Source organism: Drosophila virilis, chromosome X (genome assembly GCF_030788295.1).
Source record: "Drosophila virilis strain 15010-1051.87 chromosome X, Dvir_AGI_RSII-ME, whole genome shotgun sequence".
NCBI lineage: Eukaryota > Metazoa > Arthropoda > Insecta > Diptera > Drosophilidae > Drosophila > Drosophila virilis.
Genome location: NC_091543.1, coordinates 10,596,441 through 10,613,427, shown reverse-complemented (window position 1 = coordinate 10,613,427; position 16,987 = coordinate 10,596,441). Strand labels below are relative to the sequence as shown.

At 47.4% G+C, this 16,987-nt stretch overlaps 1 protein-coding gene across 5 annotated transcripts in view; it reads right to left on the bottom strand.

The window, feature by feature from the left end:
• Window positions 1-16,987, bottom strand: part of bi (T-box transcription factor bifid) — a 110,714-nt gene that overhangs the window by 55,570 nt on the left and 38,157 nt on the right. For 3 of the 5 annotated variants that reach the window (XM_070208041.1, XM_070208044.1, XM_002057154.4), the window contains 2 exons: window positions 3,333-3,446; window positions 3,103-3,265 (listed from right to left, as the gene is read on the bottom strand). In XM_070208041.1, coding sequence (XP_070064142.1) covers window positions 3,103-3,265; window positions 3,333-3,446 — 277 coding nt within the window. The remainder of the gene's footprint in view (window positions 1-3,102; window positions 3,266-3,332; window positions 3,447-16,987) is intronic. The other 2 variants (XM_070208052.1, XM_070208054.1) reach the window with 1 other exon arrangement.

Genomic DNA, 16,987 nt, shown 5'->3' with positions numbered 1-16,987 from the left:
GTTTAAGGCCCTGCTCTGCCCTGTTCTGCGCAGCGGCCGTCGTCAGCGACAGATCCGGAAACCGGCGAACTCCACTTCACTTTATTTGTGATAAATTTTTTGCGCTTGGCCTGCTGCGCAAGGGCGACGACGACGACGACCACTTGGCCATGCCTGAATGGGCACAGGACGAGCCACTGCAGATGCCATTTGAAGATGGCCAACTATGCCTTTGAACTATGATGAAACTAATGGCAGCAGCCAGCCAGACGCAGAAAGGTTCTCGCAGCTCGTCCGCGGGGTCGTCAGGTCCTTGGAGTCCAGCACTTGGCAACGTCTCGGCTCTGGTTTGAAGTGCGGCCAGCTAGAGGGTCGTCACGGGTACGGGGAGCAGCTCAAGCAGTTAATTGGCAAAAGCTTTTGCGCCAGCTTCAACAATTAAACGCATTAGGCAACACCTCAGACACAAAATACAGGCTCCGCGTGTCGCTCGCTTCATATAGAAATCTATATATACACACACTTTTTTTTTTTTTTGGCCTTTGCCAACCCTCATGTGGTTCATTTCAATATTTTAGGGTTGCGACAGCCGCAATATGGCCGACAAAGTACACACACACACACACACACACACACACATGCTCACATGCACACATGCACACATGCACGCATGCACATGCAGAGGGCGCGGGGCGTTTTAAAACGCGCGCGTTTCTATACCCCGAAATGAATTGAAAATCTTTGTAACAGGCAAAGGAAATGACATACAGAAATATATACGCTTCTGATCGGTCTGCAGATAGAAAAACTCAAATATATATATATATACTCTTAAATCTTTACACATTTCAGATTTGTTTATTTAGACATAACTCGAGAATTCTGCGAGTCAGCGCCAACAAACTTGGTACGTGGCTTCGCGTCGAGTGAACACAGATTAAGAATACTTCAGTTTTCGTATAGCCAGCTCCAGTCTGTTAAGAAACCGAAAAGAATCCATTTGAAGAGCTAACGCTTGCGCTTTTAAACTCCGAAGTTATTCGAGGAAGAGTAAATAATTTGCAGGGCATCTGCTAGTCGAACACTCTCGACACGGCGTATAATTGCTTGTTAATATTTTTATTTCCTAGCCGAGCTAAGTGCATTTCAATGTCCCTCCACCAAGGCTGGGGGCAGATAGGCATGCGAGCATGCTCAGATATATACAATTATGAGGTGTAAGGCTGGCGCAGTGCTGTACGGGGAGGGGAGCAGGGGGTGTTGTTAGTGACAGCGACTTACTGTTGTTTTGACACGCAGCCAACGGGCATTGGGCCCATTGGAAAGAAACAAGAATGGAGGGCATATCGTCAACTGACCGTTGGCCTGACCTCGGCTCCTGTGCGCTGACCGCAAAATGTGTTAAATTATAGATTTGAGCGTTTGCTGAGAGCGACAACAGCTGTTGGAGCACTTTTGTGGTTACACGAGAGTTACGTGAGTCGCGCCGAGACACACAACACACAACACACAACACACAACAAATACGGGCCCGAAAGTCTTGGGGAACACACGCAGCGCTTTGTGTCGGCACGCGGCGTTTGAACTAAGCGAAATTAATGGCCAACACAGGCTACTTAGTGGAGGCCGAGGCCCACGCACACACACACCGACACACACGGACGACGAGGAGGAGCAGGACGGCAAAGTTGCGGCCCTTATGGCATTCGCTGATGTCTGCGCCGCTTGTTCAGTGCGCGATTTATGAGTTGGCATGCAAAGAGGCAGACAGGGATTTGCCGATCGCAAGGGGTGGCTGCAGCACAGGAACAGGGACAGGGTCGGGGACCAGGGGGCCGGGTGCAGCAGACATGACAAAACTGCATGGCGCCCGCCAGCGTCGCCATCGCCAACGCCATCATTGCGGGCCCTGTTTGCCCACCCGTTGCGCTGCGCCGCCGCCGACGCTGATCAATAAAAAAAAAAAAAACAAAAAAAAAAATAAAAATTTGCGCAGCAGTTGATGAAATTTACGCGATCGGCATCGGCAAAGTTCAAAAGCGGCGGCCTTGGCGCATGCACAAACTGGCCACCAGGCAGAGGCGAGCCGGGAAAAAGGCCGCGCCGCCAATTTGTTGGCGCTCGCGCCCACTGCCCAAGCGATGAATGGCAACGAAAGTTGTCGTCGTCGTCGTCTCCGTCGTCGTCATAGTCGATGCCAATCCCGTGGCTAATCCCGCGGCGGCGGCTGCGTGTGAGAAGTTTTAGATAAGGAACGCAAGACGCGCGCGCCGCTTGGCTGCCATACTTCAAAGTGCAGAGCCGGGAACGCTTAAGCGTTTGGCCAGCTACGCAAATTTGCATTGATAAGCCAAGTGTATGTGTCGGCGCCCGAGCAGGGACTCTTTTTTCTTATGCGAAAGAGACGGCGGACGAGTGTTAGGTGCACGGCACAGCTTCCTCTTCAATATACATATACTAACACACACACACACACACACACACACACACACACACACACACACATGTGTGTGCATGCCACCACGCAGATAAAGATACTAGTTAGATAATGTTCGCTTTGATCTCGGAACGGCAGCCGCACGTGAGCAGCTCGTTGCACGCGTTTCAAACAGCCCAAAGATCATTTCCAACTAAGAAGCCATCCGTTCGGCACAGTCCGTACCGGATATATCAATCGTTTCAACCGTTGACTAAGCTCCAGATATTACGCTTAATCCTAACAAAATAACACTCAAATCATTCTTCTCATCACATCAAGCAACTCCGAATTTGTTGAATTCACCTTTCTAGCACACATACCATGACGAACACTTAACAAATTGTCAAAAATAGTTCAAACGTACACTCCTAATTACTCCGGATCACTCCGAATCACTCCGAATTACTCCGAATTGGTCCGAATTATTCGGAATCGCCATACTAACATACATATCACATCAAACACACTTTAAACGCTCATAACTGGCAAAAACTCACACTCCGAAACCGTTGAAACAAGCCTACCAAGTTTTGTTACAAGATGCCGTTATTAAATTATGATTTTGTTTGAATATGTTTGGTTTTGGATACGTTTTTCAGCATCTAGGGCTTAAATAACTAATGCGGTAAACAAAGAAGACGTACAGTACTTACAAATCCATGTTTATCACTAATATTGTTGGTCAATTTTAATTTGTGAAATGAAACAACTTTTTGCATCCATTGCTCACCCGTTGTGGGCGAATCTGGATGGATGTACATGCGTTTTGGCATTTCAGGATCCGCTTTACCAGCGACCATCCAGCGACTGCAACGGAAAGGATTTTATGATATATGGGCTAAACAAATTTTGGTCTGCACACACACGAACTTACCTATTATGAAATTTATAACGATAATCATCCGCCGCAACGATATCCAGTAGCAGTATGTATTTAGCCTTGGCATCCAGACCCGAAACACGAAATTTCATTTGCGGAAACATTTGTCTGCAAAACGAGAGTGTGAGAAAGAGAGAGAGAGAGAGAGAGAGAGATAGAGTTGGTTAATGCTGAAGCAGAACAGAGCACAAGTCATTTTGGCTTGGGTAATCAAATAAAACATTAATCAGCGCGGCATAAAGCCTAAACGTTGCAGCGGGTTCTCAGGCAGGCCCACCAGGACTTGCAGAGAGGCACACAGAGAGGCTCACACACACACACACACACACACACACACAATCATCATCATCATTATCAGTGGCTGGGCAAAGCAAACAAAAGGCAAACTGCGATCAGTCGAAGAGTCGAGGAGTCGCCACAGTCGGGGCCCAGGTTATCAAGTGGCGCCAAGCCGCAAATTGTTTCCAGCTCCAGACTCCCGACTCGAATTCAAATTGGCCCCGACCAAGGCTCCAGTCAGCTTGTTGATTAGCCTTAGTCCATGTTCTGGCCATGTTGGTGGCAATGTGCAAACTCGAAAATTACATCGTGGAGCACACCAGGTCGGTCCAGTTGGGGGGCGAGGCGGGGCGGGCGAGAAGGAAAGGCGACTCGAGTCGATCAGTGACCACAGCTCCGTGCTTTGTGGTTTGCTGCTAACCACCCAAGTAAAGGGCTGCACCCTCACACACACACACACACCACACACACACCACACACACAGACAAATATGAAAATTATAAGTTTAAGTAGCAATCACTCAATCGCTGCGACTGCGCCTCAACAGAGTCAGAGTCAGCGTCAGCGCCAGCGCCAGCGCCAGGGCCGTAGCCTACAGCTGGCTGGGACGCCACCTTCGGCTGCAGCGCGATCTTCGAAGCTGCCTTCAACTTCAACTTCAAGTTGAGCGCCTGCGCCTCATGAATCAAATTTAACGAACGTCTTGTTCATGTTCACAGATCATCATCAGCTGCGCCTGCATTTTGATAAAACCAACAAAAAGGCCCCCAAACAAGACCCGGCCAACAGGCAGGCAGCCAGGCAACCAGGCAGCCAGGCAGGCCAACAGCTAACAAGCTGACTGATGTCTGACTGCCTAAATGACTAACTGACGAACGGACCAACTGACAGACAGACCAACAGACTGACGGACAGACGGACGGACAGACAGGCCGAGGCATTCACTGACGGACTGCAGCGCGATGTTTCTATTTGGAGAACCGGCCCAGCAGCAGCAAGTGGCAAGAAGAGATGCGCCTGTCGGGTATATGCGACTATCGGCATGACCTCTATTGAAAAATAAACCAAAGGCATGCACAAACAGCCCCTGAACGATAGTTCATTCGTCAAACCAGAGATCCAGAGATTTTGTAACTATTTATATAAATATATATAAAAAAAGATATATGAGGTAGAGCGAGAAAGAGGTAGAGAGAGACATATTGTAAATCTCGAAGCAATTGAAATTTTCTACAATACTTTCTAAATCTATAAATTCTCAGCTCTTACAAAGCCGAAAATCCACACAACATCTTGGAAAATATGCCTCTGCTCTTAGCTAAAGCAAAACTAACCCAATCTAACTCAGTTGTTGCTCAAGAGATTCTTGTGATACTTTGGATTCATCGTAGCACTCTATAATATCCCATTATAATAATCTTATAATATCACTTTCTATGTCGTTCCTGTTCCCACCCAACTTGATATTCTCTTGATAAACGCCTCGCTCTGTTCTGCTCCTAACTAAACGCAAAACTAACCCAACATAACTCTGTCATTTCTAGCGAGATCATTGTGAAACTTTGTATATATCGTAGAACTCTAATAAAATATATGCATACCAAAAATCAAGCAAATATCTACAAAAATACGCTGATTATGAGCTGACGTGAAATGAAACAAATATGACAAAATTTAGAAGCAAAACAGATATGATTGAATGTCAAATATGATAGATAGCTTTCTCAAAGATAGATTTAGGTAGTTGTGGCTGTGCTTTTTATGGACAGCATTTACAGGGTATGCTGCTGACGTTTCGGGAACTCGCAAATCCAAAACCAGAGTCAGAGCCAGAGCCAGAGCCAGCCCACGTCTTCGGCCTGCTGCCTTTTGCCTTGCGACTGCCTTTTTCGACTGCAAATTATTTTTTATTTGCGGACCGGCAACGAGGCTGGCCCCGCGACTGGGTCCGAGACTGGGGACTGGAGACTGGAGACTGCGATTGGGACTGGGACTGAGGCTGGGACTGAGGCTGGGACTGAGGCTGTGGCACGTCTGCCTGGTTAGTTGGGCTCCTTTTGGCTGCGTTTCGATGCTTCTTTTTTGCTTTTTGTTTTTTTTTTTTTTTTTTTTTTTTGGGTATTTGTTGTTGCTGTTGTCTTAACTGAATAGCTCGTTAACATTATTGAGCACTTGGCGCCAGTTGTTGGCAGCTTGTTATGGCCATGGCCGGAGCCAGAGCCAGAACCAGAGCCACAGCCAGAGCCGGAGCCGAAGACGCGCCGCATAGCCCCATAGCCGCAAGCGCCAACTGGAGCCAAGTCGCGTTGGCCCAAAACAAATCGGCCCACCACACGCGCACAACTCCCTCCCCCCCCCACACACAAACCCCACCTCTCCCACCCCTCAAGAGTGTGTGTGTGTGTGTGTGTGTGTGTGTGTGTGTGTGCAGCTCGAGCTGTGCTCGACAACAAAACGATTTGCTCTCGTTTGTGTTTGCTCAGAGCTGAGGCTCTTGTCCAAAGCTGCTTCTTCTTCTGGCAACGGCTACGGCTGATGCTTCTGCTGCTTTAGCTTCTTCTTCTTCTTCTTCTTCAGCTTCAGCTTCAGCTTCAGCTTCCTCTTCTTCTTCTTGTTGCAGCTTCGTGCAAATCGTTACGTGTAAAACTTGCACCTTTTGACCGAAAGTTGTTTGTTTTGTTGGCCCACACATTATTTTGCGAACGCGCTCGGCTAATTCAATTTTCTCATAAGCCCTCCGTCTCTCTCTATCTCTCTCTCGCTCTCTGCTTTTATTGCCCAGCAATAACAAACAAGAACGAGCTGTTAATGTGGCTTGAAAGTGTTTTTGGCAGGCTACTTGGGCTCGACCCGGGCCCGCTCTGTGAGGCCAGTTCACAAACGCAGGGCCCATAATTAAGCCTAATTAAGCCGACTGGACTGTGTGTACGGGCGTGTGTGTGCTGCCATTGAGGTGTCTCCTCTGCCACAAAGACGCTCGCGTCCCTATTGAGGTTAATGGCTAATCAATTAGCCCCGGGCTCCGAGCACTTGGGCCGGGCCACTGCGGCTCTCCGGCTGCCACATTTCGTCCTGGTTGAAATAAACGCTTCAGCGATTGAGTTGTAATTGGCATTTCGAGCCATTGACATGGCCCAGCCTCGAGCCCGGCCAAGATAACGCTCAGTCAACCAGATAAAAATAACAACCAACAAAAAGAAAAAAAAAAACAAAAACAAATGCTGCCCGAATTACGTAATGGGCCTTGGCAACACAACAGATCGCAGCAGGACACGGCAGGAGACAGAGAGCAATGCAACTAGAACCAGAGAGGACAAGAGAGAGGGAGAGAAAGAGAGAGAGAGAGAGATAGCAAGATGAAGAGGTAGAGTTAGAGAGATCGTAAATATATGAACAAGGACTCCTGCTTGACTTCGGTACTTAGAGTCCGATCCTAATGCAATTTTTAGCCGTAATATTGCCAGAGGAAAGATCGGTCACAGACTAGCTGCTTGTATGAAAATCCTTGGTTTATCAAGTTATCTTTTAGCAAGCATAATGATATTGTATATCATTATAAAGCATAGACTATATAGTTCTTCCATCTAGAATCGGTCGTAAAATGAGTTTTTCTAGGGTAAACAATTGTGTTTACCAGCGCTTCACTAATCTCAGAGCAGTATCAAAGAGGAAGAGATGCTTGCTTTCTTGTTTATGCGTTTACCAACACTGTTTTCGCTGCAACATTTTATGGGTTATGACAGCTGAAAGTGTTGAGCAGAGAGCAAAGCTTTTCTTGGGCCTGCTGCTTGAGCTAGACATTTGAATAATCAAGAGTACAGCAAGTATTGGTTAGCTGTGTCTTATTTGTTCAATTCGGACCGTAGACAGCTGGCCGGACAAGCTCTCGAAGAAGTGCACGTGTAATGTGTGCAGCCATTAGATGTTGCCACATGCCGCACACGGCAACAAAGGTGTTGCGCTATCGGGCGCAACTAAACGGCGCCTGTTGACGCACCTGTGCGCGTCATGTCTTTCTTTTGGTCGCAGGTCGAAGGGCAAGCAAGGCCAGAGAAGCGTCAATTGTCAATTTTTTATCTGCTGCTCAAATCGGACGGAGCGATAAAGCAGAAGAAGAAGAAGCAGCCGCTGCAGCAGCAGCAGCAGCAGACGAAGATGAAGCTGCCCCCAGCTGATGTTCGTGTGTGTGTGTGTGTGTGTGTGTGTGTGTGTGTGTGTGTGTGTGTGCTAACAAAGGCTCAAAGTGACCGTCGCAGTTGCAGTTGAGGTGCGTCTGCTCCTGCGTACCGCACCGCACCGCACCGCACCGCACCGCCCCGCTCCCCTACCCTATGTAGACCATGCGGCAGACCGCGTTTGCGGACGTTTTGTCAACAAGCGCGGGGATTAAAGTAGCACCTGCAGCAGGCAAAGGCGCGCCGTCAACGATGTCAACAACAGCAACAACAACAACAACAACAGCGACGGCTGTTGACAGTTCGCCTTTGTGACAACAAAATTGTTGTCGACTTCTTTCTTTCGTCTTATATTTATGCCCTTAGTCGAGGGTATTATGAAACTGGCATGAGATATGCCATAAAATTATATATATACATATATTCCTAAGCCACATCAGATATAGCCATTCTTCCGCCTGGGCTCCGTCTGGCGTTTCAATCAGATCGAAGCATTATATATCTTAAAATTGCTTTGAAATCTTGCTTGGAAATCTTGTCTGCTTCTTCAGATATCTGCATCAAGCCTTACGACCTCTGTAACACATAGACCTTAGCTTCAAAAATCCTGCTCGATCTTACTTAAAGATCTTAAGCTCAGGGTATTTAGTATTCGGTTTACTCTCGAGAACTTCCTACCGCTTGTTTTGCTGAAATATTTTTGTTGTTTTAGTTTTGTTTTTCAGGTTGATTTGCGAAGCGGCAGATGGAGAGAAAGAGAGACAGACAGAGAGAGAGAGAGAGAGAGAAGCAGGAAAGTATAGGAAGGGTGGGGGGGTCTGCTTAATCTGCTTTGGAGGCAGTTTTGTCAACACATTTTCGAAATGTGCCCCCGCGCATTTGCCGATAACTATCGATAGCTCAATAGAGGGGTGCATATATTTAACATGCACTTTACAAGCCGCATTACATTTAACCCAAAAAGAAGAAGAAGAACACGCAGAAGAAGAGGAAGAGGTAGAATGGAAATAAAAAGCAGCTGGTTGGCATTTAATTTGAATTTTATTGAATTACAATTGCATGCAAATTCGCGCTTTGCGAACCAAACAAAATTTATTTGACAAATTTCCGAATTGCATTTAACGTGCACGTCAACGCAAACGTCGACGTCAATGCGTATGTCAGCGCCAGCAGCAGCTGCAGCCATATAAAGACTAATTACCCGGCGCAGGAGGCGCACACACACAGGTTGCTGCTGCTGCTGCTGCTGCCTGTCTCTGTCCTGGGCAAGGGGAGGGGGGGCAGCAGGGGGGGAGGGTTTGGCAGCCAAATTAGTTAAACCAATAAACTGACAGCGGCCGCTTACGTCTCGTTATATGCCATATTTCAAGTCTATATAATAATAAAAACAATTTATGAAGGCATAACAACAGACCCGGCCACTGTCCCTGCCCCCGTCCCTGCCCCTGCCCCTGCCCCTCTCACTGACCATGCTGCTGCAGCGAAACGCGTCCTCGGCACCGCCCCCGCCATCTGAGCCTCTGCCCCGCGCGCTGGCTGTCAGTTAGCGGCAACGCCCACAAGCGTCTCAGCCTTAGCTCGTTGTGGCTCAAAATGAATGGCCATGTCATTAAGCGGGCCCAGATCCCGGCCCAGGCCCGGGCCCAGGCGCCGCGAGGGCAGCGGGAGAGACGCAGACGCAGCCGGAGACAGGCGCAACCCGCTGCGCTGATGCCGCAACACGAGAAAAAAGAAAAACAACAGAAAAAACAGAGCAGAAAAATAAACAAAAAAAAAAAAAAGATACACACACAAGACAATCCTTGAGCTGTTGTGTGTGGCGCTAGGATTAAGTGCTCAGCTGTCCGGAGCGCTGTGGGAATTCCGGAGCAGCTCACGCTGCTCGAATCACCCAAAGAAATAAACAAGAAACAAAACAAAAGCGGAGACAACAACAGAAACTAATCCACATAAATAACTTTCAATATATAAATCAAATCGCGTGTAATTACAATTTGTGCGCTTAATTAATGCGGAAAATGCGTGAAACGAGCGCGAGGAACAAATTCACGTTGAGCGAGAGTCGTATTTCAGATGCTCTACATGAAATTGTTGGCACTTCGGGGAGTGCGATATGAAAGCAGACTAAACCGCAGATTAAATACTCTTGCTTTCTCTCTCTCTCTCTCTCTCACTCTCTCTTTCACTCTCTCCCACTCTTTCACTCTCTGTCTTCCTGTTTCCCTTTTTTAGTTCATCTCTCTCTCCCTCTCCCTGTCGTTTTCGCTTTCTTCCCCTCTCTCTCTCTCTCTGTCTCACCTTCTCTTTCTCTTTGTCGTCTTTCTCATCTCTTTCTCTCTCGCTCTCTCGCTTCCTCTTCCCCCCCCCCCCTCTCTCTCTCTCTCTGCCATCTACACAACCAAGCCAGCTTATCAAACTAAAATGCCCGCTGTTGAGAAGAGTATTCGCAGCATCTAAGCGCGAGCCTAGGCTTATCGGACTCTGCAGCCTGATAAGAGCCTTCTGTTAGGCAGGGGCGCCGGCGCGGAGAGGGGGCACGCTAGGGGGCAGCTGTCAACGGCTGCGATCGTGTCTGGTGGCAGGTTCGGGCAAGGCACATAACTCAGCGAGTCGTCGGCGCAAGTGCTTGATAAGTGGAGAGCAGAGAGCACGCCACCTCCCCCCTCCTTCCAGCAGCCACCCTTCTCTTATCTCACATGCAGCTGAAGAGATTCTGTTTGTCGCCCCGTTCCAAAAATTGCGCTTCAAGTTGTTTTGTTTGTTGTTTGATTTAATTGTTATGAATTGAAATGCAGTTGCAACCACATCCCCCCCCCCCCCCCTCTACACGCCACACACCATTGATAAGACATGACATGCGCGCAGTTAGAGGGGGGGGGGGGGGGGAGGTCAGAGGTCGCCATTCGACTGTTTGGGTGTTGATTTATGTGGCATTTGTTGTGTCAGTTTCGTGACAGAAAAGATCTATGCCTGGTATTTTGTGAATTATTGTCTTTCAGATAACTATTCCACATAGATAAATGTGTGCCTGTCTATGGAGCAGGTCCTCAAATATGATTTGTGTGTGTAGAAACAAAAAAAACATATTTAAAAATAAATCAATTTTAGTTAACTAATGTGACACTTAGCTTTAGTCTTATTCTAAGTACGCTTTGGTACCTTTCTGATGCCAAGCTTTCATGTTTTGCACAAAATGCAGGCCAAAGTGCCAGCTGGCTGCGTTGAACCACCGCGTGCAAGAACGGCGGTTCAAATCCCTCATATAATATGCCATATTTGAAGATAAGAAATGAACCAGCTGCATTTGATACACATTCCTTTTCAATTACACCAAAATGCATGTAACTACCCTACCCCCACCCCCTTCACCAACCCCCCTTCCACTAACCCCTTCATCCAATAACTGACATTTATTGCATTTGCTACAATTTGCTTGACTAAAACGATAATTTATTTATATTTTTATAATTATTAAACGTATTTACATGGTCGCTAGAACGCCCCCAAACGCCCACGCCCCCCTCCAGAAAGCACAATAAGCACCTGCCCGCGAACCGCACTTGAATCCGAGCACCTCAAATGGCCGTTGCCTTTGTTTGTTTTATTGTTTTTGTTGGTTTGTTTTTTTCGGGGGGTTTTTTTTTTTGTCATAATTGCTCATAATTGCGGCTGCTGTCAAGCACACACACACACACACACACACATACACACTCGCGCGCACATGTGCGCCATTTTTGCTGAACATTTTGGACGTCGTCGCCATCATTTTCGGTCAATTGACACAGGCAAACAAAACACACGACGCCGACGCCGACAGCGACAGCGACGCCGGCAGATTGCACACCCTGGCCTCGGCTCGGACATTGCCAACGTGCCGGCACCCCAACACAGTTAACCACCACCCCTACCCCTCTCTCGATCGGTGTACGTTCGTTTTGCTGGTTTTGTCTAAACAAAAAGTTCTGCACACATTCTTTGCTCTCGCTCGCGCTATCGCTCTCTCGCTCTGGCGCATTGTACGGCCGCACGCAGTTCATTTGCGCCGCATGCGGTTGGCCGCGAATGTGCGAGCAAGATAGCGCACACCCCCGCAACAACAGTTTTATTTGGTGCTTTTGTCTCGCTGCTGGGCTGCGTGTGTGTGTGCGCGTGTGTGTGTGTGTGTGTGTGTGTGTTGGCATTTTGCTTTGTGCTTTGCTTAATTTTTGTTTTTGTTGCGCTGCTGGTCAGTGGCTGCTGTTGTTGTTGTCCTATGCCCTGCGCTGTATCTCTCTCTCCCTCTCTCTCTCTCTCTCTCTCTCTCTCTCTCCGTGCTAAGCACATGTGTGTTTGCTCATTTCACTACACTTGTCACGCCGTCAACTGAAACGGCGACGGCGACGGCGACTGCGACTGCGACAGCGCCGCCTCTTTTGCATGCAAAGCAGCAATCGACCGTTGCTTCTGCTGCTGTTGTTGTTGTTGTTGCTGCTTAATTTTGATTTTGATTTGCCAGTTTTGTTGTTTTATTGTTGGGCTCATCTTCAACTCGTTCATATACACATACATATATATACATATATATAGATATTTTTTTTCGTTTTGTTTTGCGTGCGCTTTTGCCGCCGTTTTATGCTACTTGTCGCTTATTCGAAGCAATTTATTAATCATTTTCTCTCTCGCTCTCGCTCTCTCTCTGCTCCACACACACACACACATGCTGTTTAATATGCATGCCGCTGGCTGCTTGCGTTGTGTGATTTTTCGCACAATAATCAAAAGCCGCAACAACAACAACAACAACAACAACAATAAAAGTAACAATTTAGCAATGTTTTTTTTTTTTGTTGCAACTTTTAACTGTTGTTTTTGTCAATTTTCAATTTGTTGCACACGAAAAAGTTAATTGACGTTGACAAACGTGTGGAAAATGAATTAATCAAAATCAAATTGAAAAGAAATAATATGAATAAAACAATAACAAGAAAGCAACAGTAATATACATATAGATGGAAAGTATCTCATAGATGCGCGCGTGAAATGTATAAAATGGCGTCAGCGATGGACAGAAGGGGACGGGGGGCGGGTGGATGTCTGCTTGAAGCGGAGAAGATGCTATTCAAATATTTATGGCCAAGTTTCAAATTCGCTTTGGCTAGTAGATGGAAAAGGGGCTGGTGGGGTGGTGGGGTGGTGGGGCTGGGGTTAGTTGCCTGCTGCCCTTCTTGGCGCTGGCTCGGCCGAGGGGTTGGCCTGGTTTGCTTGCCTTGTTTTTAATTAAATTGTGCGTCAAATGTTTTTCGGCTCGTTGATTTGCGAGCGCTGCTCGACACGGCTTGGGGGCGCAATTGGAGGCGGGGCGTGGCCAGTGCGTGTCGGCGCACTGTCAATGTTTGCTTGGCAAAGTGTAAGTAATTTATGCGCATTTAGCGCTCAAGTGAGCTTAAAGCAAAGCCAAGATAAAGAAACGCTTAAGCCAGCCAATGGGCGTGGCCCGCCCCAAACTTTACATTTATATATATATATATATATATATTTAGAATTGGAGTAGAGCTGGTTAAGCAAACTGAATGTTACAAACACTCCAGACATTCTGAAACAGTGAAATAATTATAATCGATATAGAACTCAGCTCTGGTGTATCTAGCTCTGTGAATTCTTCAGTTTTGCTTATTTAGGATATAGGAGAATATATGCTCAGAATTTCAAGAGTCTAGCTTTGACAGACGCGCCTGATGAGATCGTTCTTTGTGCAAAGTCCGTTTGGTCTGAACGCAAGGCTCTCCCACTAGCCACGCCCACTGTGGGTGTCGAGTGTACAAGATATAATGTCTAAATTATGTTGGCTGGAAGCATTAATGCATTCTGTTTGCTTAGCGCTTGACATTGTGAATGATGAGCACGATCAGAACGACGCTGAGAGGGTCTTGGAGTCTCTGTCAGTCAAGGCTTGGGCCACATCCGTTCAGCGGGAGAGAGAGAGAGAGAGAGAGAGAGAGAGAGAGAGAGCGGAGGTAAACGAAGCAAGTTAGGGCTCTGAAGGCTGCGGCTAATAACAGTCATCACACACGTCAGACACTCATAAATCCTCGTAAGTCAACAAGCCAGCAGCCGAGTGGGCAGGGGAACCTCCTCAGGCCGCCTGGCCTGACCATGGGCAGGTCTCGGGCAACGCGAATCCCGAGCGCAAACAGCACAATCAGATTCTAAACGAGCTGCGTTTAAATGTTGTTAACATGCCCACCAGCTCGTTGCTGGGCGGGCACTGAGTGGTCCCTGGCAGCTGAGCTCCAGGATGTGGCCATTTCTAATATGTCCCACACACACACACACACACGCGTAGAGTATCCGACTGCCCACAGAGCGCAAACAACTTGTTGTGGCAATTCGCAAGTTCAGGTAGGTTGCACAGCCACAAACAGAACCACATCCAACATCCAGATCCTCGGCTGGCTTCATTCATGGGTGGCTTTGCCGGCCGGGCGAATGCATGTTTATAGGCATAATTCTTATTTATGATCGAGCAGCCGATAAGGCTCGGCCCGCCGACTTCTCTCGGCTCTGGCTGGGTCTTGTTTAAATAAATCAAATCAACACGATTCGCAGAAACTGTGCGCAACAACTGCGACCTCCCGACCGACGCTGATAAGGTCCAGACGCGACAACAGCTTTACCAAAATCCCAACAACTTGCCCCAGCCACAGCCGCAGTCGCAGTGGCAGTCGCAGTCGCGGCGTGGCACCTGTTGCAAGCTCCTTCTTGCGAAACTCCAGAGAGAAGCGAGCACAAGGCCAAAAGAGAAGTGAAACGTTTTAAACGCGCTTCGAACCACGCCCAGTTTAGCATATTGGGAGAGAGTGTTTGGGCAGAGATAACCGTTTGAGTAGCCCAAATAAAACTATCTATTTGGAAAGCAGCAAAATGGAAAGGTTGCCGGTTCAAACCGACGACTGAAGACAACGACATGTGAGACGAATAGTGGATAATGCTAGCAGTTAGTATTTAAAGTCCAGAGATCACTTTTCAAATAGTCAAAATCTATTTTGAATGCAGCTAAATGGAAAGGTTGCCGGTTCAAACCGACGACTGAAGACAACGAGATGTGAGACGAATAGTGGATAATGCTAGCAGTTAGTATTTAAAGTCCAGAGATCACTTTTCAAATAGTCAAAATCTATTTGGAATGCAGCTAAGTGGAAAGGTTGCCGGTTCAAACCGACGACTGAAGACAACGAGATGTGAGACGAATAGTGGATAATGCTAGCAGTTAGTATTTAAAGTCCAGAGATCACTTTTCAAAGAGTCAAAATCTATTTGGCATGCAGCTAAATGGAAAGGTTGCCGGTTCAAACCGACGACTGTTGATAGGAAGATGTAGGACGAATAGTAGATAAGATCTCTGCTTAACTAGCCCAAATAAAAAGATATATTAGAAGAAATGCAGTAAAACGGAAAGATTTCTGGTTCAAATCGTGGGATTTTGACAGATGCTGGTTCGAGTCTGCGACAGTTCACAATTAGACAAAGGGCTTTATGCTTCATTTTCTGCAGAGACTCTGCTGAGACTTTGTGGCTGCGACTTCTCGTAGGTTCTCACAAAAGCTGATCTCCCCGCCTGGAGATCTCACATCTCGTCGTTTGCACCTGTTCAGCTCTATGCAAAACTTGGCTTGGAACCGAACGCCATTTGGATCAATCAGAGCATGCCGCGAAATGGGGCCAAGTGCCACCTCTTTCGCGGCCATAGATGATTATTTCTTTAGAGCTAGCTGGAAAGTATCTGTCGGATACTTTTGCGGTCACCTGAGCCGAGCCTGGCGCATGCCGCATTGCGTGTCTCGTCAGTGGCGTCAGTTGTGTCAGTTGTGCTCAAGGACTCGAGAACTCTGGCGCTGGATGACGCCTTTTTCATTTTTTGTGACTTGTGCAGTTGGCACTGTCATAAGGTGCAAAAGGACCAACAAGAGACGAGGCCAACAGCCGCTCTGCACGCATATTTCTTGTGGTTGCCGCGCAGAGAGCGAGAGAGAGCGAGAGCGAGAGAGAGCGAGAGCGAGAGAGGAGACAACAAGGGCAACTTACAACTGCTGCCGTTTTTGTGCCTTTGGTGGGACTTTCTTGCCCAGAGCCAAAGTCTACAAAAGGTGTTGACCAAACAGCAACAACAACTGGACGCGTCTTAACAAGAACAGCAACACAGCTGAAGTAGAAGAAGAAGAAGAGAAGGAACAGCAGCAGCAGCAACTTGTAGCCAAGCACTGCGAATGGAAAGAGGTGTCTGGGCAATCGGGCAGCAGACCCGATGCCGTTGCCAATGCCAGGAGACAAGAGCCAAAGCTGTTGCCGTTTGGCCGTTTGGCCGTTTGGTGTTGGCCTGGTTAGCGCATAAAAAACGTTATAAATAACACGCTCGAGCATTTAACGCGCCAAACATGTGTTCCACTGTCCAATTTGTGGTATGTTTACTTTTCATCAGCCAAACGGCACGAACGACGGCAACGTGCGCTCTCCGCACAGTGGAACAAGCAGGGCTAAATCGCGGCCAAGTGGCACAGTGGAGAGGAAACGTGTTAATCAAACATATTCAACTTAAAGCTCTGCACGAAAAAACTATTAAACTGCTCTAAGCAAAAAGTGAAGCTTAGTTGACATGAGCGGAAAGCTCCCCACATCAGTGAAAGTAAGCTAAGGATCATAAATGTGGTAAGCTTTACTTTCGCAGCTTACGCTTAAAGCTTTCGATAAAAAGCTCTCTCGACAAAGTCCTGGCGATACTGTTAGACTGATAAGCATGAGAAAGAGTTTAGCTTCGGCTCTGAGCTTTAGATAAAAGCTCTCTATCAAAAGCTCCTTTTAACTGATCGCTCTGGCAATAATAGCGCGTGTATCGACAGGCCTCAGATTTACTTGAAGTCTTAAACTAAGCACAGAATTATTGTTTTAAATTCTAAGCCAACAGAGCTTTCGCTGAAACCGACTGATGGATGCTTTGGGTAGCGCCTGAATGGACAAAATGCACAGGCACAAAGCAAACAAGCCGTGAAGAAGAGCAACCAGCAGCAGCAAATGAAGAGGGAGCAGACAAGACAAGAACGAGAAATGCGAATGCGAATGCGAATGCGAATGTGGCTTACCTGGCGCTCCAGGCCCATTATTGAACGATCACCGGCAGCAACAGAGGCAAAACAAACAAGGGCAAAGGGAACAGGGTTGCAT